Source organism: Bombina bombina, chromosome 5, assembly GCF_027579735.1.
Source record: "Bombina bombina isolate aBomBom1 chromosome 5, aBomBom1.pri, whole genome shotgun sequence".
Taxonomy (NCBI): Eukaryota; Metazoa; Chordata; class Amphibia; order Anura; family Bombinatoridae; genus Bombina; species Bombina bombina.
The window spans coordinates 288,762,993-288,785,069 of NC_069503.1; the positions used below are offsets into that span (position 1 = coordinate 288,762,993).

Here is a 22,077-nt window from a genome sequence, read left to right on the forward strand (position 1 = left end):
TCGTTCAAGATGGAGACTATTCGGACAATTTTACCTATGATCCAAGAGGGTCAATACATGACCACTGTAGATTTAAAAGATGCTTACCTTCACATACCGATTCACAAAGATCATTATCGGTACCTAAGGTTTGCCTTCCTAGACAGGCATTACCAGTTTGTGGCTCTTCCATTCGGATTGGCTACAGCTCCAAGAATCTTCACAAAGGTTCTGGGTGCTCTTCTGGCGGTACTAAGACCGCGGGGAATCTCGGTAGCTCCATACCTAGACGACATTCTGATACAAGCTTCAAGCTTTCAAACTGCCAAGTCTCATACAGAGTTAGTGCTGGCATTTCTAAGGTCACATGGATGGAAGGTGAACGAAAAGAAAAGTTCACTCGTTCCACTCACAAGAGTTCCCTTCCTGGGGACTCTTATAGATTCTGTAGAAATGAAGATTTACCTGACAGAGGACAGGCTAACAAGACTTCAAAGTGCTTGCCGCACCCTTCATTCCATTCAACACCCGTCAGTGGCTCAATGCATGGAGGTAATCGGCTTAATGGTAGCGGCAATGGACATAGTACCCTTTGCACGCTTACACCTCAGACCACTGCAACTGTGCATGCTAAGTCAGTGGAATGGGGATTACTCAGACTTATCCCCTTCTCTGAATCTGGATCAAGAGACCAGAAATTCTCTTCTATGGTGGCTTTCTCGGCCACATCTGTCCAGGGGGATGCCATTCAGCAGACCAGACTGGACAATTGTAACAACAGACGCCAGCCTTCTAGGTTGGGGTGCCGTCTGGAATTCTCTGAAGGCTCAGGGACAATGGAGTCAGGAGGAGAGTCTCCTGCCAATAAACATTCTGGAATTGAGAGCAGTTCTCAATGCCCTCCTGGCTTGGCCCCAGTTGACAACTCGGGGGTTCATCAGGTTTCAGTCGGACAACATCACGACTGTAGCTTACATCAACCATCAGGGAGGGACAAGAAGCTCCCTAGCTATGATGGAAGTATCAAAGATAATTTGCTGGGCAGAGTCTCACTCTTGCCACCTGTCAGCAATCCACATCCCGGGAGTGGAGAACTGGGAGGCGGATTTCTTAAGTCGTCAGACTTTTCATCCGGGGGAGTGGGAACTTCATCCGGAGGTCTTTGCCCAAATACTTCGACGTTGGGGCAAACCAGAGATAGATCTCATGGCGTCTCGACAGAACGCCAAGCTTCCTCGTTACGGGTCCAGATCCAGGGATCCAGGAGCAGTCCTGATAGATGCTCTGACAGCACCTTGGGACTTCAGGATGGCTTACGTGTTTCCACCCTTCCCGTTGCTTCCTCGATTGATTGCCAGAATCAAACAAGAGAGAGCATCAGTGATTCTAATAGCACCTGCGTGGCCACGCAGGACTTGGTATGCAGACCTGGTGGACATGTCATCCTGTCCACCTTGGTCTCTACCTCTGAAACAGGACCTTCTGATACAGGGTCCCTTCAAACATCAAAATCTAACTTCTCTGAAGCTGACTGCTTGGAAATTGAACGCTTGATTTTATCAAGACGTGGATTTTCTGAGTCAGTTATTGATACCTTAATACAGGCTAGGAAACCTGTTACCAGAAAGATTTACCATAAGATATGGCGTAAATACCTATATTGGTGTGAATCCAAAGGTTACTCTTGGAGTAAGGTTAGGATTCCTAGGATATTGTCTTTTCTACAAGAAGGTTTAGAAAAGGGTTTATCTGCTAGTTCATTAAAGGGACAGATCTCAGCTCTGTCCATTCTGTTACACAAACGTCTGTCAGAAGTTCCTGACGTCCAGGCTTTTTGTCAGGCTTTGGCCAGAATTAAGCCTGTGTTTAAAACTGTTGCTCCACCATGGAGTTTAAACCTTGTTCTTAATGTTTTACAGGGCGTTCCGTTTGAACCCCTTCATTCCATTGATATAAAGTTGTTATCTTGGAAAGTTCTATTTTTAATGGCTATTTCCTCGGCTCGAAGAGTCTCTGAATTATCAGCCTTACATTGTGATTCTCCTTATTTGATTTTTCATTCGGATAAGGTAGTCCTGCGTACTAAACCTGGGTTCTTACCTAAGGTAGTTACTAACAGGAATATCAATCAAGAGATTGTTGTTCCTTCTTTATGCCCAAATCCTTCTTCAAAGAAGGAACGTCTACTGCACAACCTGGATGTAGTCCGTGCTCTAAAATTTTACTTACAGGCAACTAAGGAATTTCGACAAACGTCTTCTCTGTTTGTCATTTACTCTGGGCAGAGGAGAGGTCAAAAAGCTTCCGCTACCTCTCTTTCTTTTTGGCTTCGTAGCATAATTCGTTTAGCTTATGAGACTGCTGGACAGCAGCCTCCTGAAAGAATTACAGCTCATTCTACTAGATCTGTGGCTTCCACTTGGGCCTTCAAGAATGAGGCCTCTGTTGAACAGATTTGCAAGGCTGCAACTTGGTCTTCGCTTCATACTTTTTCCAAATTTTACAAATTTGACACTTTTGCTTCATCGGAGGCTATTTTTGGGAGAAAGGTTCTTCAGGCAGTGGTTCCTTCTGTATAAAGAGCCTGCCTATCCCTCCCGTCATCCGTGTACTTTTGCTTTGGTATTGGTATCCCAGAAGTAATGATGACCCGTGGACTGATCACACTTAACAGAAGAAAACATAATTTATGCTTACCTGATAAATTCCTTTCTTCTGTAGTGTGATCAGTCCACGGCCCGCCCTGTTTTTAAGGCAGGTAAATATTTTTTAATTTATACTCCAGTCACCACTTCACCCTTGGCTTTTCCTTTCTCGTTGGTCCTTGGTCGAATGACTGGGAGTGACGTAGAGGGGAGGAGCTATATGCAGCTCTGCTGGGTGAATCCTCTTGCACTTCCTGTTGGGGAGGAGTAATATCCCAGAAGTAATGATGACCCGTGGACTGATCACACTACAGAAGAAAGGAATTTATCAGGTAAGCATAAATTATGTTTTTTGCTATATCTTCTTGAGCTTAGGTATTTTCAGCTTTGCAGTGTGTTTCGCTTTATCTTATTTCGGATAAGGCGGTTATTTATCTTAAGTGGAAATATTGTTTGGCAATTGTTTGTTCCCTCTCTGTGTCCTCATTCTTATCTCTTGAGGAACGTGTGTGCGTGCTTAATATTTCTTCTGTTTTTTTGTTTTCTCTATAACGGTAAGCTTCTGTTACTTCTTTTATCTGGTTGAGAAGTTTAATTTGTTTGCTTTTCAGACTGCGGGGCTGCAGTCTCCTGAGAGAGTTATGGCTCATTACACAAGGGTTGTCTCTTCTTCTTGGGTTTTCACAGATGAAGCTTCTGTGGATCCGTTTTGCAAGGCTGCAACTTGGTCTTCTTTGCATAATTTTTCAAAATTTTATCAATTTGATTTGTTTTTGCCGTGGACAAGGTTTCTTTTGGAGGAAAAGTTTTTCAAGCGGTGGTGCCTTCTTTTTAGGTCTGCCTGTCTTGTACCTCCCTGGTCATCTGTGTCCTCTAGCTTGGGTATTGGTTCCCAACAGTAATTAATGACGTTGAGGACTCAACTTATCTTAGGAAAGAAAACAAAATTTATGCTTACCTGATAAATTTATTTCTGGATATGGTGAGTCCACGACCCCGCCCTTTATTTTTACACAGTTGTTTTTTTTAATAAACCTCAGGCACCTGTCCACTTTTATGTTACTCATATTTCTTCATTACTACGGTCAAATGACTGGGGTTTGTGGGAAGGGAAGTGATACTTAACAGTTTAACTGTGGTGCTCTTTGCCTCTTTCTGCTGGCCAGGAGTGATATTCCCAACAGTAATTGATGACGTCGTGAACTCATCATATCCGGAAAGAAATAGATTTATCAGGTAAGCATGAATTTTGTTTTATTTATTTATATATTAGTCATATGATGCTGTATATCTCTTTTAATCTGTGTATTGAAGGAACAAACAGTTGTTACTTTAAAGAAAAATCTATTATACAGGGAATTAGCAGACTTGGTGAACGGTAGTGTGTTAAATACTTTAAAGAAAAAAGAAAGGTAATGTGATACTGGGGAAAGAAAAACACCCAATCTCCCAAGGGTTGGTCCACTAGTAAAGGGATTGCATTTGGTCTGACTATTTAAAAAGGGCTATTATTTCCCTTTCTATATCTCTCTGGGAAAGAAAACTGTTTGACAACTGAAAATGGGCCAGTGCTAACAATGAACTTAAACATATTTGAAAATTAATAATGACAAGTGTGGAGCTCAGTTGCCTTAACCTAGTCCGCTTGTGCTCTCAAGCCCATTGCAAAACCTGGAGAACCATGTAGACCATATCGGCATCAGTTAACCTGAGTAAAATGTGTTGAAAGAATCTGGTTTTAATTTCTGCTGGAAATATATAAGTTGACTTAACTACAGTCTCAGATTTCGCAAATTGATGATGTTCAGAGTAGTTTTGAGTGCATATACAGTCCATTACGTTGGCCCACATATCCGAATCAGCACAGGCCCTTTTTTTTATAGGAATTATTATGTGAGTATATGATAAGTCCTTTAATATATCCGTGGTTTTAGTTGTCATCGTATAAGCTTTGCTTACCCCCTGCGATGTTGGTAATAATTCAATGAAACCTAGTTTTATTGAATGTTGAGCCGTAGAATATTAGATTCTTGCACCTGGGCCCTTTGGTTTCTAGTTACGCCTCTGGTCCTGGGACTAGCATCCTGAGTGACTGCTTCAAGTTCCTTTACACTGGGATGTGTTCACTGAGGAAATTTTGAGGTAAAATATCTCAGGTGATATTATCTAGTCAGCTTCTTACAGATATGCTGCATCAATTTCAAGTGCTTCAACATTTAGGTATCATGTCCCTTTTTTCAATTCAAGTGACATTTTTATTTGCTGGTGTTTGATAATGGGCTTATTGCTATATGTTGCCTCTTGTTTGATTTGGGATACAGGTGAAAGTTTGTGGAGATAGGTGAAAATTAGAAAACTGAGGCAGCAGAAGAGACAAAATAACCCAGAATAGAGAGATATGAAAAGGTAGAATAAGTTTTTTGAGAGGTAGGTAAATCACAGTTATTGAAAAGTCATAAGCCTTTAAATGCTGTAATATGACAAATAAAAATGATAACTCATATATGTTAAAGGAATAGGCTAGTCAAAATTATACTGTCATGATTCAGATAGAGCATGCAATTTTAAGTAACTTTCTAATTTACTCCTATTATCAATTTTTCTTTGTTCTCTTGCTATCTTTATTTAAAAAACGAAAGAATGTAAGCATATGAGCCGGCCCATTTTTGGTTCAGCACCCTGGGTTTTACTTTCTGATTGGTGTCTAAATGTAGCCACCAATCAGCAATTGCTACCCAGGTGCTGAACCATAAATGGACCGGCTCCTATGCTTACATGCAAATAAAGATAGCAAGAGAACAAAGAAAAATTGATAAAAGGAGTAACTTAGAAAGTTGCTTAAAATTGCATGCTCTATCTGAATCACGACAGTTTAATTTTGACTAGATTATTCCTTTAAATGGCTTTTAGCTTAGCAATAAACAATGTAGAGATTATTTAGCATAATAATTTAACATTAATGTAACAAATTGGTAAGAGTGTATGGAGTTCTTTGAACACAGCAATGTAATAGTGTAGCACAACTCTAAAAAATATCACAATTCTTCACCTAGAATGTTCAGCCTAATAGGAATTGAGAAAGTAAAATTAGGCATAAGAGGTGGGAACCTTGATAAAATACTCTTGCAACACGAAAGTCGTTGGATCTATAATTTGGATACGCTCTTTCAAGGTGGTCTGAATGAAGAGTTACTATTTTCTCCATTTTGGGTTGACAATATTTGACTTTTTGGTAATCTGTATCAGTGTCCGTGATTAAAACACATTAGGTGAAAGCCATAGGTTTTATCTATATCAATGCCAGATATAACAATTTGTCAAGTATGATAAATAATAGCAGTGGCGTCACTAGGGTTGGTGTCACCCGGTGCGGTAAGTCATGGTGTCACCCCCCCCCCCCCAGAAAGCAGACACACACAAAAACACAGGCAAACACACATACAAACACTCAGACACACTTAAAAACATACTCAGATGCATACACAAACACTCGGAAACACACTCAGACACACACACAAAAACACTGAGACAAAATATGTAAACTGCACTGCATTAATTATAAAGCTCATGCCTAGAGCTGCTCCCTGGCTCAGCAGAACATCAAATGAAAGATAAACAGAGCACTCTATAATAAATCACTGAAGAAAAGGTTTAGGCACGCAAACTATGAAAATTCTGCTCTCTGACTCTGTTCCAAGTCTGTCAGTGCACAGCCCTGGGCCGCATGTCACTGAGCAGTGAGCACAGATAGGCAGGCAGGTTTAGGCTAGCAGCACAACTTTGCAAGCCCCACGGCACACCCACAACATTCATAGTGAAATTGGGCAGGGGAGGAGCAAAGTGCAAACAAGCAAAAGCAGTCGGGAAAACTATTTGTTGAAATTGCAGCACTGGTTTAAGGGGCAAAAAAATTGTTTGTCTACAACTTCCCCAGTCCCACTAATGTTCACAAATGCCAGCCTCTAATAAAATAATCTATGCATCTCAACATTGTATTTCTTTGAATTTCAATAAAATGTTAAAAAAAAAAAAAAAATTTTTTTTTGGTGTCACCCCCTGGAGGGTGTCACCAAGGTGCGGCCCGCACCCCCCTAGTGACGCCACTGAACAACAGCATAACAAGTATGAGTTTAATTCTGCTGTATGCTTTTTTTTTACTATACATTACATTGTCAGAGATAAGCTATTTTGTATATATTTTGTACATATTATGTTCAATAAGTTACATGTCTTGAATACATAGGCTACAGTGTTGCTATGTAATTCAATAATAATCCAGATTGCACAGGAACGAAAATTCACCATTTGGATTTCCAGGGCGAGGCAACACATGGTTGCCATATAAGGTAGTTTTGATTGATTTGATTTATCAGCCCTGATAGCCCACGAGTTTTGCGCAGAGCTCAGTTGCGGATCTGAGAAATCATAACTTCCAGCCTGGGCGTTCTTTGGACTCACTGACGCAGAGCATTCACATATATGCTTGATTTTATCTCACATCTTGTAAGTGTGATTTTATATGGCGCATTGTTTGTATCATTAAATACTTTTACTCTTAGATGGGATGCGCTGTGTTTCTTTCTTTCCAGCCCTGACAAAGCCAGACAGGTGAAACGATCATTGGCTTAACAACAAATCCTACACATCCTGACTGTCTTTTGAGAGGAGGATTCTTTTCAGACATGTACGCACGCTGGTTCACTATATGGGTATATTGGCTTGTTTACCACCCGCCTCTTAAGTGGAGTGTGTTGTGAACGGTAGAGCTATGTGGAAGTACTCCTGCCCCTCGGTTGTTGGCATTTGTGGTGACTCATCCCGCTCCAGCCAGCAGATTCTAGGGGAGGGCTCACACCGACACAATAATATCGGAGCGGTTTAGAGGCGAGTTGAGTCTATAGCCATCTGGGGGTGCCTTGGTACAACCGGTCGATATCGCTTGCACATTGTTGACTGTGCACTTTAACCCGTGAGCATTACTAGAACGCGGCACCAACCCGGTGAGGATGATGTAAAGAGCTTCTACAAACATTGATTCAACAGCATTGGAAATACATACCGTATGTTACAGAGGAGCTTGTTTTGTTATAAAGGAATTTTAAATTCTCTCTGTTACCTTGAAATAAACGGTGGCATAGATATCATTTCCCCTCTCATGGACTGTTGTCCTTGATTTTTTTTTGAGTCAGGACATTGTAGGATTTGATGTTTGTTTATTTATTCACATTGTTAGTATGTTTTAACTTATTTCTTTTGTGTGACACTGCTAATAAACACATAATTGGCATTGATGTAAATATAGTTTGTATTTGGCAGAGTCCTTAGCATTGTGAGTGACTGTTGTTCTTATAATACGGCCACTCCTGGTGGTGTTTCGCCGTTTTATTTGTGGCAAGAGTGCTAATTATAAGTTTGTTTGTTTTTTAAATTATAGTCTATTTACTTAAGCACCGGTCTAAAATTTACTTTTTGTCCTTATATATTACTTGTGCCCTGTTTAGAAGTTTTATCTAACCAGGTTTTCAGGATTACCTTGGATGAGAGCAGATAAAATAAACATTTGCTAATCAGCTGATTATTTCACCTATGCTCCAGTTCAGGTATCCTCAAAATGTGGCCTGTTAGGGAGGCCTGAGAACAGGTTTGAAAACCAGTGGTCTAGATTACAAATGGAGCACAAAAATATTAGCGGAATTGTGTGTTAACATCGCTCAAGCAAAATCATTAGTAAGTCTAGGGCAGTAACATCTATATGCCAGATAGCGCAGGTTTGCTAAATTTTTCACATAATACATTTTGTATGGGGCGGGCAATAACATTTATGACAGATATCACTTGATTGCTAAGCCGTTGTTGCTCTAAGCCTATAGTGCGGGTGTGGGGTTCTTCGTGTCGTTTTGTGCTATATTATTAATAATAATGGTTTACTTCAGATTTTAATCTCCACATTTTAAAGTGGTGTTTTGGATTGCTCTTAAGTGCAACACTTAATTAACATACGTAATACCTGTGATATCCAGTAAATGTCTAGGGCACTTTACAATGCTTTGGTTAAAATATATAATCATCCACATGTAATACTAGAGTGTGTGTTATTCTTTGTTTTAGGTCATGCAAAAGATAACGCACCCTGAGCTCAGTTGCGCTCCACAAACTAGCCCTTAATCTTTATTATCAAAAGCAGAACACATAAGTGTCTCTGTTATTTACTATATTTGTTACAAAATGTTCTCAATTCTCACTGTTTCTGTTTTGTAAATGTCTCTAGGCTGGATGGAATTTGATTAACGATCAAGGAAATAATACTGTCCAGAACCAAAAAGGAGTTAATGTTGAAAAAGAATTACGCTCATCCCCTCTGCATGAATTGAACGGAAACTCTGTTACACATGAGGGTCCCTGGCATTTAGAAAATCTTAGATTGAGGCTACAGCAGGTATCTGCTAAACTTAAACAGCTGGCAGCCAAAGCAAACCAAAGGTGAGAGACACTTTTATACAGTGATATTTTATATCATGAACACAACCTGTTTATTAACTTTTGGGCCTGTCAAATATATTGGCCTACATTTTAAAAATATTTATTTGGGAATTCTTAAGTTTTATTCTTAGTATGATTAACTGAGCTCAATATATTAACTGCTTTTAAGTGTGAATATTAAAGGGACATGCCCAAATCTCTATCTATCACAATTCAGATAGAGAATACAATTTTAAACAACATTCCAATTTGCTTCTATTATCTAATTTTCTTCATTCTTTAGATATCCTTTGTTGAAGAAATAGCAATGCACATGGGTGAGCCAATCACAAAAGGCATCTATGTGCAGCCACCAATCAGCAGCTACTTAGCCTATTTAGATATATTTTCCAACAAATTATATCAAGAGAATGAAGCAACTTAGATGATAGAAGTAAATTGGAAAGTTTGGGTCACTTTAAACAAAAAAGATATATTATTTTACAAATGGGTTTAAGCTGTTTTCAGTGTCTGACCTTTACTTGGCTTTCTTTCATTGAAGGGTTCTTTTTGAGACTGCAGATGATGAGAATTTTGTTTGGTCACAAAACACCCTTCAAGAGGTTGCATCTCAGCTTGATCAACTAGAAATGTCATCAGTTAGAGGAGAGGTGAGGATTGTTTAAACAAACTGTATTTCTGACATAATATCATATATTTCCAACCTGTGGGTTCATTTCTTATTGGAGTAAGTAGAAATTCTAATAAGTCCTCAGATTTCCCCTCCCTGCAAGCTACAGTTCAGTTTGCACCTTGTTAGTTGTGTGCTGCATGCTTGCTCCAGCCTAAAGAGTTGTTTTGTTTTTAATAGTTCAATAAATATGTTTTTGACCCTTCTCATTTAATGTATAGCTGATGTGTAGGAACTGTAGCCTTCCTGTCAAGGGGCAGCCTTTGACTGTTATCCAATAGGGACAGTGTGCACCACATTATAGCATGCTATGTACCAAGGTTTACAAGCTTGTATTGTCCTAATTTTGTCCTAATCACCATCCGGTACCCTTCATTTACAAAGCAATGTGAGTCCTGGTATACCTCAGGCTGAGGTATGTTCTTGTATGGGTCAGTATCTCATTACCATATCTGTGTCTGGGTATTGTAAAGAGGTTAAAGGGACAGTTCACCCAAAAACTTTCTCCCCTTTAAATTATTCCCAATGATCCTTTTAACCTGCTAGAGTGTATTAAATTGGTTGCAAGTAGCTCCTTTACTCATATTTCAGCATTTGAAATAGCTGATTTAGCTTGTGGTTTCCCAACCTATACTGAAAGTTTTGATACTGGCGTATACGCTATTGACAAGCCTAAGTAAACACAGCCAGCAGAAGAGATTACACCCTCAGTGGGGGGCATGATAGTTAAGTAATAAAATGATAATTTTCCATTGTTCTCTCTATGTATTGAGCTTTGGTTTTCCAGACAAAGATAAGGAAGCAAGTCTGTGTACATAAAAGTGATAACATAATGAGATCTGATATTACCTGAAGCTCAACCCATTGTAATAGGCTGTGGTTTCAAAGCACAAAATCAGCTACTTCAGATACACAAATAAACCTGAAAATGCAATTTCTCAAATATTTTATACTTTGCAGTTGGTATAACAAGTCATTTAAAGTACATTTATGGAAAAACAATTTTACAGTGTACTGTCCCTTTAAGTTGTCCTGTGCTTTTGGTGTTTAGTGAAAATTTTTACTCTTTATTTTAGGGAGAATTGCAGTGTCCTTTGCACAGTATTGATACTAACTTGCTCTTCTATAAAAAAAAACTGCTTTCCTGTATACCCTAACTTACAATTAATCATATACTTCATATACAACGTGCCATCACATTATGGCCCAGCCAGAATTATGTTTTTGTGTTTCCCACAGTATATGTGGGGAAGCTTACAGAAAGGGGAGGGAGCTTAGCACACTAAACGTCCTGGTACATTCTAGCTCTAGAAATTATTTTTATGGTAAGTAAAACATTTGGTTAGTGTATAAAAAAGCCATTAAGGTAACAGTATAATGTGATAGTTATAATAATTAAACCCCTATTTTTTTTCTTTCATGATTCAGACAGAGCATGCAATTGTAAACAACTTTTACATTTATTTCTATTATCAAATTTTCTTCTGGAGCCCTATATGGCAGCAGTTTTGCAAGAATGTTATCCATATCCAAGAGCACAAGATGGCAGCACTATTTCCTGCCATGGTGCTCCATACATCTACTTAGGTATCTCGTCAACAAAGAATACTATGGCAACAAAGCAAATAGATAATAGAATTAAATTGGAAACGTTTTTAAAACTCTATGTGCTGTCTGAATCAGAAAATAAATATTTTGGGTTTCATGTCCCTTTAATCTATCTTCAATTTCCTTCTCTGTAACCCACTAAATAGTAAACATAACCCTCTTGTGTGGGAATAACCACATGGATTTTTACTGCACATAAAGGTTCCAAAGTATCAAAAGACGTTTAAGGGTAATATTTGACCTGTAATGGGTTAAAGTTCCACCATAAGTCATTTGGTGTTTGTGGTCGGTGTAGATGAGAAGCCCACACACAGGAAAGGTATCCCCAAAAATCCTTTTTATAGTAATGCAAAACATGACTCAATTATACTTCTCAGTTTTCATGTGCAGAAAGCTATAGATATTCAGTCCTGTATAAAATACACATTGTGTTACTGGTGATAATAAAAAAAATGTTTTGTTTTTTTCAGTAATTCTCACAATTAATCCTCTTCTTCTTAACTTTATGATTACAGTGAAATCTCTCACCAGAGCTCTACAAAGCTCATTACAATTCAGATACTTGTATTTTAAATACATAACTAGGTTCAAGGAAGATTGAAGTGTAATGATTTTAGTGAAGATTGTAAAGTAGATCTGAGAATTTACAAGTTACATAGAACCCAGCAGGTGTCTTGTCTAGTTTCTTTCTAATGACACGATGAGTCCAAGAATCATCTAATTACTATTGGGAATATCACTCCTGCCTAGCAGGAGGCGGCAAAGAGCACCACAGCAAAGCTGTTAAATATCACTTCCCTTCCCTCCAACCCCAGTCATTCTCTTTGCCTACATTAGAGCAAGGAAGTGGTAAAGTTAGGTGTTAGGAAAAGATTCTTCAAGCAAGATTTTATTATTTTTTAAGCAGTGCAAGATTGTTCTGCTTTGCTCTAGGGTGTTGCCGTATGGATCAGTCTGTTCAGTAGAGCAGTGGTGGCTTTCAAGCAATGGGAACTTGTGGGGTACAATCTTCACTGGGCCTCCCATGTATTTATGCTGCCCTATCCATGCAAGCCTGAGTAAGATTACTCAGTCTTTGTTTCTACCCACAGGTCCATGTGAGGGAACTGACGTCCCAAACCTAGTGAGCTGCCGTGCTGCCTGGCAGAAATATTAAGGTAAGTGCTAACGTTATGTTTTTTTGGGACATGCAGAGAAAAAGGATAGCACTTTTACTTTCATTGGGGGACAAGTCACATTCACCTATGTCAGGGGAATATTTATTAAGGGCAGCAGAGCAGGCACTGGAGACGAGGAGAATCTGACTCTTGGTGGTGTATTTGTTTTTTATACCTTACTCCCAATGGCTGTGGTAATTCATTTAGCCGATCGAGAGTTTTCAGGTTACGCCCACGATGGGCGGAGTTAGTTACAGCGGCAGCTCCTATTGCGCACCTTTTTTTTGTCTCCGAAGGGAAATTCATCTGCGTCACAGATTCAGCAGCGTTGCGGTTATGGACCGCAGTGTTTATAGAGTAATATACTTCGTTAGCAGGCAAGCAGGTAAGCACCTCAGCAACGCTAAGCCAAAGTGTAGAGTTGTCTGGAAGTTATTTTGGGGGCTATAGTGTAATTTTAATAGCACAAAAATAAAGCAGCTATTTTGTTCATTTAAAATTTAAAGGAACAGTAACTATTTGTTTGTTTTTGTTTTGGGGGATAATTTCTTTATTAAATATCAGTTTGTCTGTTTATTGGTGAATAAAGATGGACCAAGAAACCCTGCAAGATGTTACATGTTCTTTAAGTTTTGATGCTAATGTAGAACCACCAATCCCTTTCTGTTCCTCATGTATTGAGAGATCTATATATTATAGGGATAGACTTTTTTCGGAGCCAGCATTGTCTAAGGCGGATGCTGTTCAGGAGCCTTCTGACAATGTTCAATATATGCCGCAGTTTTCTCCTCAAGCATCCCAAAATTTAGCGTCCATTCAACTAGTGCCCTACGCTTCCTCTATTACTCCAACTGGAGTTACCTTGCAAGACATCGCTTCCCTAAAGTCATCAGCGGTATCTGATGCATTGTCTGCTTTTCCCATGCTGCAGTAAAAGCACAAAAGGAAGGGTAATCAACCAGTGATTAAGGTTGCTGACACAGTAGTGGCTATTCCGAATGTTCCTTCCCAGAAACCTGAAGAGGAGGATACTTCGGTAGCAGGGGCAAATCATGGCCAAGGCCAACAAGGCCCGTGCCTAGGGCGGCAGCTTTGGGAGGGGCGGCAGCTGAGGGCGGCAAGCACCATTCACATAAGGTTTGTTTGATTATCCCAGACGTGCTTGCGCTGCACACATTGAAAAGAAAAAGACTGAAGAGACTGAGAGACGCATATTTATTTCAAGGTAAGTGTCCCCGGGTCCCCACTGACACCACCAATGCTTTTTATTGTCTACTAGTGACTCAGTCTGACAGTCTCTCAAGAAACTAGTGGCTGCGCTGCAAATCTGTCTGTTAATTTACTTTATGCACAAGAGCGGCGCGCCACAAGTTCAACATCACCATGCATGCCATGATCGGCACAGTGTGAGAAATGTAGCCGGTCTCAGTCAGTATATCATGTAATGTAATCAAACTGGTAGTCGCAGTGGGTGCCATAAGAAAAAAATTTGCGGCTCACGGTCCCGCCTCCAGCAAAGAGAAGGAGAAACTATATAAAGTTAAAATGAAGCGTTTATTCAAGTACAGACCGGGCAGCAGAATCTTAAGTGCCTAGGGCAGCACAAAACCTAAATACGCCACTGTTCGGTAGCGTCTGAGGGTGAAATCTCAGATTCAGAGAGTGTAATGCCTTTAGCTGATACTGAAGTTGTTTCTTTCAGGTTTAAGCTCGTACACCTCCGTTTGCTACTTAAGGAGGTTTTAGCTACCCTAGACGACTCAGACACTACTGTCGTAGTCAATCCTAAGAAGTCCAGTAAACTGAAAAAGTATTTTGACGTGCCCTCCATGGAGGAGGTATTTCCTGAACCAGATAGGGCTACAGAGATTATTGCTAAGGAATGGGAGAGACCAGGTATCCATTTTTCTCCATCAACTATATTTAAAAAGATGTTTCCTATAGCAGACTCTATCAAGGAGTCTTGGCAGACGGTACCCAAGGTGGAAGGGGCAATTTCCACGCTAGCCAAGAGAACTACTAGTCCCATAGAGGATAGTTGTTCCTTTAAGGATCCTATAGATAAGAAGTTAGAGGGGTTACTCAAGAAAATGTATGTACACCTGGGTTTACAATGGCAACCCGCGGTTTGTATTGGTACTGTCACTAGTGCTGCAGCATACTGGTATGATGCATTGTCTGATTCTAATCGGACAGACACTCCCCTCGAAGAAATCCAGGATAAGATAAAGGCCCTTAAGTTGGCCAACGCCTTTATTACGGATGCTTCCCTTCAGGTTATTAAGCTGGGCGCTAAGATTTCTGGTTTTGCCGTACTGGCCCGCAGAGCTTTATGGTTAAAATCTTGGTCTGCGGATGTGTCATCTAAGTCTAAACTTTTGGCGATTCCTTACAAGGGAAAGACCTTGTTTGGGCCGGGTTTGACGGAAATAATTTCTGACATTACCGGAGGAAAGGGCCATTTCCTCCCTCAGGATAAGAGAAATAAACAAAAGGGACCTCAGAGTAATTTTCATTCCTTTCGAAATTTCAAGGGAAACCCTTCCACTCCCTCATCCAAGCAGGAGCAGTCTAAACCTTCCTGGAGTCACAATCAGTCTTGGAACAAGGGAAAACAATCCAAAAAGCCTGCTATTGAATCAAAAACAGCATGAAGGGCCTGCCCCTGATCCGGGACTGGATCTTGTGGGGGGCATACTTTCCTTCACTCCGGCTTGGGTTCGAGATGTTCAGGATCACTGGGCGGTTGACATCGTGTCCCAGGGATACAAACTAGAGTTCAAGACCTTTCCTCCCAGGGGCAGGTTTCTGCTTTCAAGATTATCTGTAGACCAGACAAAAAGAGAGGCGTTCTTACACTGTGTTCGGGACCTCTCCGACCTGGGTGTGATAGTTCCTGTTCCGATGCAGGAACAGGGTCTGGGGTTCTATTCCAATCTGTTTGTGGTTCCCAAGAAGGAGGGAACCTTCAGACCAATTTTAGATCTCAAGAGTATAAACAAATTCCTCAGAGTGCCGTCCTTCAAGATGGAAACTATCATTCTTCCTTTGGTCCAAGAGGGTCAATTTATGACAACAGTGGATTTAAAGGACGCATACCTTTATGTTCCCATCCACAGGGACCATCACAAGTTTCTAAGGTTTGCATTTCTAGACAAACACTTCCAGTTCGCGGCTCTTCCATTCGGTCTTGCCACAGCTCCCAGAATTTTCTCAAAGGTTCTGGGATCCCTGTTGGCGGTGCTCCGATTGCGGGGCATTGCAGTGGCACCTTATCTAGACGACATTCTGGTTTCAACAAGCAAAATCCCACACGGAAATGTTGTTATCTTTCCTGCGATCTCACGGATGGAAGTAAATTTGAAAAAGAGTTCCTTAGTTCCAAATATAAGGGTAATTTTCTTGGGAACCACAATAGATTCCTTATCAATGAAGATATTTCTGACAGAAGTCAGGAAATCAAAGATTTTCGATTCTTCTTAGTGCTTCAGTCCTCTCCTCGGCCATCAGTGGCTCAGTGCATGGAGGTAATCGGTCTGATGGTAGCGGCAATGGACATCATCCCGTTCGCACGTTTCCACCTTAGACCTCTGCAGTATAACATGCTCAGTCAGTGGAACGGAGATTATGCAGATCTGTCTCCACGGTACAGCTGGAGCAGGAGACAAGGGATGGGGAGCAGTCTGGGGCTCTCTAAAGGCTCAGGGAACATGGACTCTGTCGGAGTCTGTTCTACCCATAAACATTCTGGAGCTGAGAGCAATCTTCAATGCTCTTCTGGCCTGGCCCCAGTTAGCCTCGGCCCGGTTCATCAGGTTCCAGTCGGACAACATAACTTCAGTGGCTTACATCATAAGGGAGGAACGGGGAGTTCCTTGGCCATGGCAGAGGTAGCCAAGATAATTCAGTGGGCGGAGACCCACAATTGCTGTCTGTCGGCGATCCACATCCCAGGGGTGGACAACTGGGAGGCAGGCTGACTTTTCACCCGGGGGAGTGGGAACTCCATCCGGAAGTGTTTTCCAGCCTGATTCTCAAATGGGGTCAGCCGGAATTGGATCTCATGGCATCTCAGCAGATTGCCAAGCTTCCGAGGTACGGGTCGAGGTCAAGGCACCCTCAGCGGTACCTTGGAATTTCAGTCTCGCATACCTATTTCCTCCATTCGCTCTGCTACCTCAGGTTATTGCTCAAATCAAGCAGGAGAGGGTGTCAGTGATCCTCATTGCACCGGCGTGGCCTCGCAGAATTTGGTATGCATACCTGGTAGACATGTCATCTCTTCTACCTTGGAGACTTCCGTTGAGGAAGGACCTTCTACTTCAAGGGCCCTTCCTTCATCCAAATCTAGTTTCTCTGAAACTGACTGCTTGGAGATTGAACGCTTAATTTTATCCAAGCGTGGATTTTCGGAATAGGTCATTGAGACCATTATTCAGGCTCGTAAACCTGTGACTAGAAAGATTTACCACAAATATCTATATAGGTGTGAATCCAAGGGCTACTCTTGAAGTAGAGTTAGGATTCCTAGAATTCTGTCCTTTCTCCAAGAAGGTTTGGGGAAGGGTTTATCGGCAAGTTCCCTAAAGGGTCAAATATCTGCCTTGTCTATTTTGTTACATAAATGTCTGGCGTACGTCCCAGACGTACAATCGTTTTGTCAGGCCTTGGTCAGGATTAGGCCTTTGTTCAAGCCAGTTACTCCTCCTTGGAGTCTTAATTTAGTTCTTAAGGTTCTTTAAGGGTCTCCATTTGAGCCTATGCCTCATATTCCTTAGATATTAAGTTGTTATCTTGGAAAGTTTTCTTGCTTGTTGCTATTTCATCTGCTCGTAGAGTGTCAGAGCTCTCGACATTACAGTATGAGTCTCCTTACCTTATTTTTCATTCGGATAATGTGGTTTTGCATACTAAGTTAGGGTTTCTCCCTAAAGTAGTTTCAGAACGGAACATTTATCAGGTGATGGTATTTCATTCCTGGTGACCTAATCCTCCTTCTCAAAAGGAACGGCTTTTGCAAAATCTGGATGTGGTGCGTGCATTAAAATTCTATTTACAGGCGACTAAGGATATTCGTCAGTCTTCTCCTCTGTTTGTGGTTTTCTCGGGGAAACGTAAGGGGCAGAAAGCTACGGCTACTTCTCTTTCTTTGTGGCTGAAGAGTATTATTAGCTATGAATTTGCCTATGAAACTGCTGGACAGCAGCCTCCTGAGAGAGTTACGGCTCATTCTACGAGGGCTGTTTCCTCTTCCTGGGCATTCAGAAATGAAGCTTCTGTGGAACAGATTTGCAAGGCTGCAACTTGGTCCTCTCTTCACACTTTTTCAAAATTCTATAAATTTGACACTTTTGGCTCAGCTGAGGCCTCTTTTGGGAGAAAGGTTCTTCAAGCAGTGGTGCCTTCCGTTTAGGTTCCCTGTCTTGTCCCTCCCTTATCATCTGTGTACTCTAGCTTGGGTATTGATTCCCAATAGAAATTAGATGATCCGTGGACTCATTGTGTCATTAGAAAGAAAACAAAATTTATGCTTACCTGATAAATGTATTTATTTCTTGACACGATGAGTCCACGGCCGGCCCTGTTCTTTGGACAGGTTGTTGGTATGTTATAAACTTCAGACACCTCTGTACCTTGTTGCTTCCTTTCTCTCCTTTGCTTAAGTCGAATGACTGGGGTTGGAGGGAAGGGAGGTGATATTTAACAGCTTTGCTGTGGTGCTCTTTGCTGCCTCCTGCTGGGCAGGAGTGATATTTCCAATAGTAATTAGATGATCCGTGGACTTATCGTGTCAAGATATAAATACATTTATCAGGTAAGCATACATTTTGTTTTTATAAATGTTTGTTCGAAGGTCAGCAAATTGTAGTTCTCTTGTGTAAGAAAGCGATTAACATACCATAAGAATTGTTTTATGCATGTAAATCAGTACTTTATAGAAATATGTGTGTGTAAGAAATAGTTCTTAAGATATAATGACAATGCTGTGGATTTTGAAGCAACAGTTAGTGAACCACGTCCTCTTCTTTTATCCACATTTTAAATCATCAAATACATTCAGGAAAATGCAGTTGTACATTTAAAATGACTAAATACATAGATTGCATACATTTTTGGTTCATATAAACAGACCTCTTTTTATTTTTCCAGAGTATGGTTATACCAGCTGGGACAGATACAAACTCCCTTACTGAGAGATTGCTAACACAAAATGCAGAGCTTACAGGATATGTGAGCAGGTTAACGGAAGAAAAAAATGATCTGCGGAATGCGTTGCTTAAACTAGAGGGAGAAGCCTGCCGCAACAGACAGACAGGCCCATCAGGGGATCACGTAAGTACTGAACTGAGAATGAAGTCAAGGATAGCACTCAGTACTGTGTTAAACTGACTATAGGTCAAGGAATGTTTTATGTGACAGCTTTCCCTATGTGCAAGAACTTCCAAACCAAATTAGCTTATTTAGAAGCCAAGTGTTTTATATGTAGGAAAGGGGCATTTTAAAGTTTAATACAGTGGAAATACTGCAGCTTCTTGGGCATGAACTTCAAATAACATCTATATAATTACTATGCAGTATAAGTTACAATTCCATGTAGGGTTAGTTACTTTAGATGAAAGCTATATGATTCTTTGTAAGTATTAAAGGGATAGTAAAGTCAAAATTAAATGTTCGCTATTCAGATAAAACATGCAATTTTAAACAACTCTCCAATTTACTTCTTTTAGCAAATTTACTTTGTAGTCTTTGTATCCTTTGTTGAAGAGTAAAACTAGAGGCAGAAATGGGAGCTTGCAAGCCAATAATATGAGGCATATATGTAGAGCCAGCAATCACCAGCTGCTCCTGAGCCTAAGTATGCTTTTCAACAAAGGATACAAAGAGTTCAAAGCCATTTTGAGAATACACGTAACTTGGTAAGTTGTTTAATATCTCATGCTCTATCTAAATCATGGAAGTTTAGTTTTAAATTTGCCATCCCTTAAGAAGGTATAGGATGTAATGTTTACCTTTAAATAATATTAGAATCTTTTGAAATTAATATCTAGACATGTAAACCAGTAACTGGTTTGGCGGAAGAGCCGACACCTGGCCTATTATGAGGGGAGTGCCTTCTCTTGACTTACATTTTGCCTGGATCAAACAGCATTTGCTCATTGATAGAGTTTATTTTTAAATCTCTAAACGCATAAGGGGGTTTATGTTTTAGAACTGTTCTAAATGTAACAGATCTTGCACCTTAGTGATTAATACTTTGTTCTCACAGGGTTCTAGATCTTCATCTCACAACACAGTTAATATAGATGTGCTCATTGCAACAGAAAGGGAGTTGTGGACTAAAGAGAAACTCAGTCTTCAGAAGTCTTTGAAGCAATCGGAAGCAGAGCTGGCTAAATTAAAAGCTGAACTAAGAAATGAAGACCGGCAAAGAAGTCTTGGGCGGGAGTCTGAAAACATGGCTCTGAAGGTGAACATTTAGATTTGCATGGCTGTATTTGTAATATGACCTTAAACTCCAAATTACATTCTCTATTAAGTGTTTGATTATGAGTAGTAAACAAAAACTATATTTTTCACTAGGATGGGTAAGGGGATTTTGCTACATAATACACAGTGATTGATTGATCAGTGCAGGAGTTCACTGATTTCTGTCCCTAATTAGCCACAGCATTGTAGATAACATAAAAACTTTTAAAACATTTTAGGTATATATTGTTTTCAATGCATTGCTTTATTTCCATTATATACTCAGCATAAATTTAACAGTCCCTTTACGTTCTTTTATTCATTTATTTACTTTGCTTCTTGTTCATATGTTTGTGTTTTGGTCAAAGTAAGAAGTTTTTCTGTTGACTTTGTGTATTTTAGAGAATTTATGGTAAATACCTGCGGTCAGAAAGCTATAGAAAAGCCTTGGTTTACCAGAAAAAATATCTGCTGCTGTTACTTGGTGGATTTCAAGAATGTGAAGAGGCCACTCTAGCTCTGATTGCAAGAATGGGTGGGCAACCCTGCTACACAGATCTGGAAATAATCACACATCATTCTCGCGCTTTCATGCGCTTCCGCTCTGCTGTTAGGGTGTCAATAGCAATTTCACGGTAAGTGGTGCTCGGGAACAAAACTAAAAACCAAAGAACATTGTATTATTATTTATTTGTAAGGCAGCACAGTGTGAGCTAGAAAATGTATGTAGTGTGTAGAACAGCAAGAGAATGTCAGAGATGCTCAACTGACATATCAAAATGGCAGAAATAACAATTTGGGTATTAAAAATAGTAAGTTGCCAACACTTAATCTCTAGTTAGGCTGCAGCTTTGGGACTCCTGACCCCTGCACAAATGTTGGCATTTAAATATTGCCATTTGGTATAAGGGTCTGCATGTGCTACTGTGCTTTGGGCTGCATCATTATGAAGTTGCATTTTGAATGTAGCAATTCAGTTGTCAGCACCCTTAGCCTATTAAGTACACAATGTACCTTGTAAGTCGCATGTCATTAAAGGGACAGTCAACGCCAGAACTTTTGTTGTTTAAAAAGATAGATAATCCCTTTATTACCCATTACCCAGTTTTGCATAACCAACACAGTTATATAAATACACTTTTTACCTCTGTGATTACCTTGTATCTAAGCCTCTGCAAACTGCCCCCTTATTTCAGTTCTTTTAACAGACTTGCATCAGTGCTCACTCCAGGGTAACTTCACGTGCATGAGCTCAATGTTATCTATATGAAATACATGAACTAATGCTCTCTAGTGGTTAAAATGCATTCAGATTAGAGGCAGTCTTCAAGGTTTAAGAAATTAGCTTATGAACCTCCTAGAATTAGCTTTCAACTAAGAATACCAAGAGAACAAAGCAAAATTGGTGGTAAAAGTACATTTGAAATTGCTTAAAATTACATTCCCTATTTAAATCATGAAAGGTTTTTTTATCTCGGTAATAACGCGGGTCTCAGTGCCAGATACGAGACACACTACTGTTGCTTACCTCTTTACAGCATTTAGCTATAGTGTGGTCTTGCCACTTAACCCCTTATTTTAAAAACAGCTGACATACAGAGCAAAGGGTTAAAGTATACCACGAGCAGGAAAAAATATCTCTTAAACAGACACTGTACTCAAGAATGTTCTATTATCCATATAAAAAAAGCTTTATTTAATATGTTGACTTTTCTATTGCCTAATTATATATATATATGAAGTGAATGCACTTCCTATTAATGCTTATTGACTTCCTACTGGTGCTCAATAACTATAAACTGGAAATACATTAACACACAGAAAGAGAAGCAGTCTGCCAGGAACGAACAACAGCTCAGTGGCTTGTTCTATTGCCCTGTTACCACCTGGAAAAATCTTCTTTTAGCCCAGTTGTGCTTTTCCCTGAGGAAATCTTTCCTGAAGTATATCAGTCTGATCCCACCTAAAAAGGCCTGTCCAGCCTTATCAGGCAATGAACGTTAACAGGAAGTATATATCAGCCTATGAGCATTAACAGGAAGTACTTAACAGCCAATAATAATTAATTAAA

At 40.1% G+C, this 22,077-nt stretch overlaps 1 protein-coding gene across 1 annotated transcript in view; it reads left to right on the forward strand.

Moving 5' to 3' along the window:
• The window catches only part of AKAP9 (A-kinase anchoring protein 9), an 894,005-nt gene that overhangs the window by 811,980 nt on the left and 59,948 nt on the right, over nucleotides 1-22,077 (forward strand). The window contains exons 42-46 of the mRNA XM_053715709.1: nucleotides 8,893-9,104; nucleotides 9,646-9,754; nucleotides 18,690-18,872; nucleotides 19,807-20,007; nucleotides 20,409-20,641. Of these exons, the coding sequence (XP_053571684.1) occupies nucleotides 8,893-9,104; nucleotides 9,646-9,754; nucleotides 18,690-18,872; nucleotides 19,807-20,007; nucleotides 20,409-20,641 (938 nt within the window). The remainder of the gene's footprint in view (nucleotides 1-8,892; nucleotides 9,105-9,645; nucleotides 9,755-18,689; nucleotides 18,873-19,806; nucleotides 20,008-20,408; nucleotides 20,642-22,077) is intronic.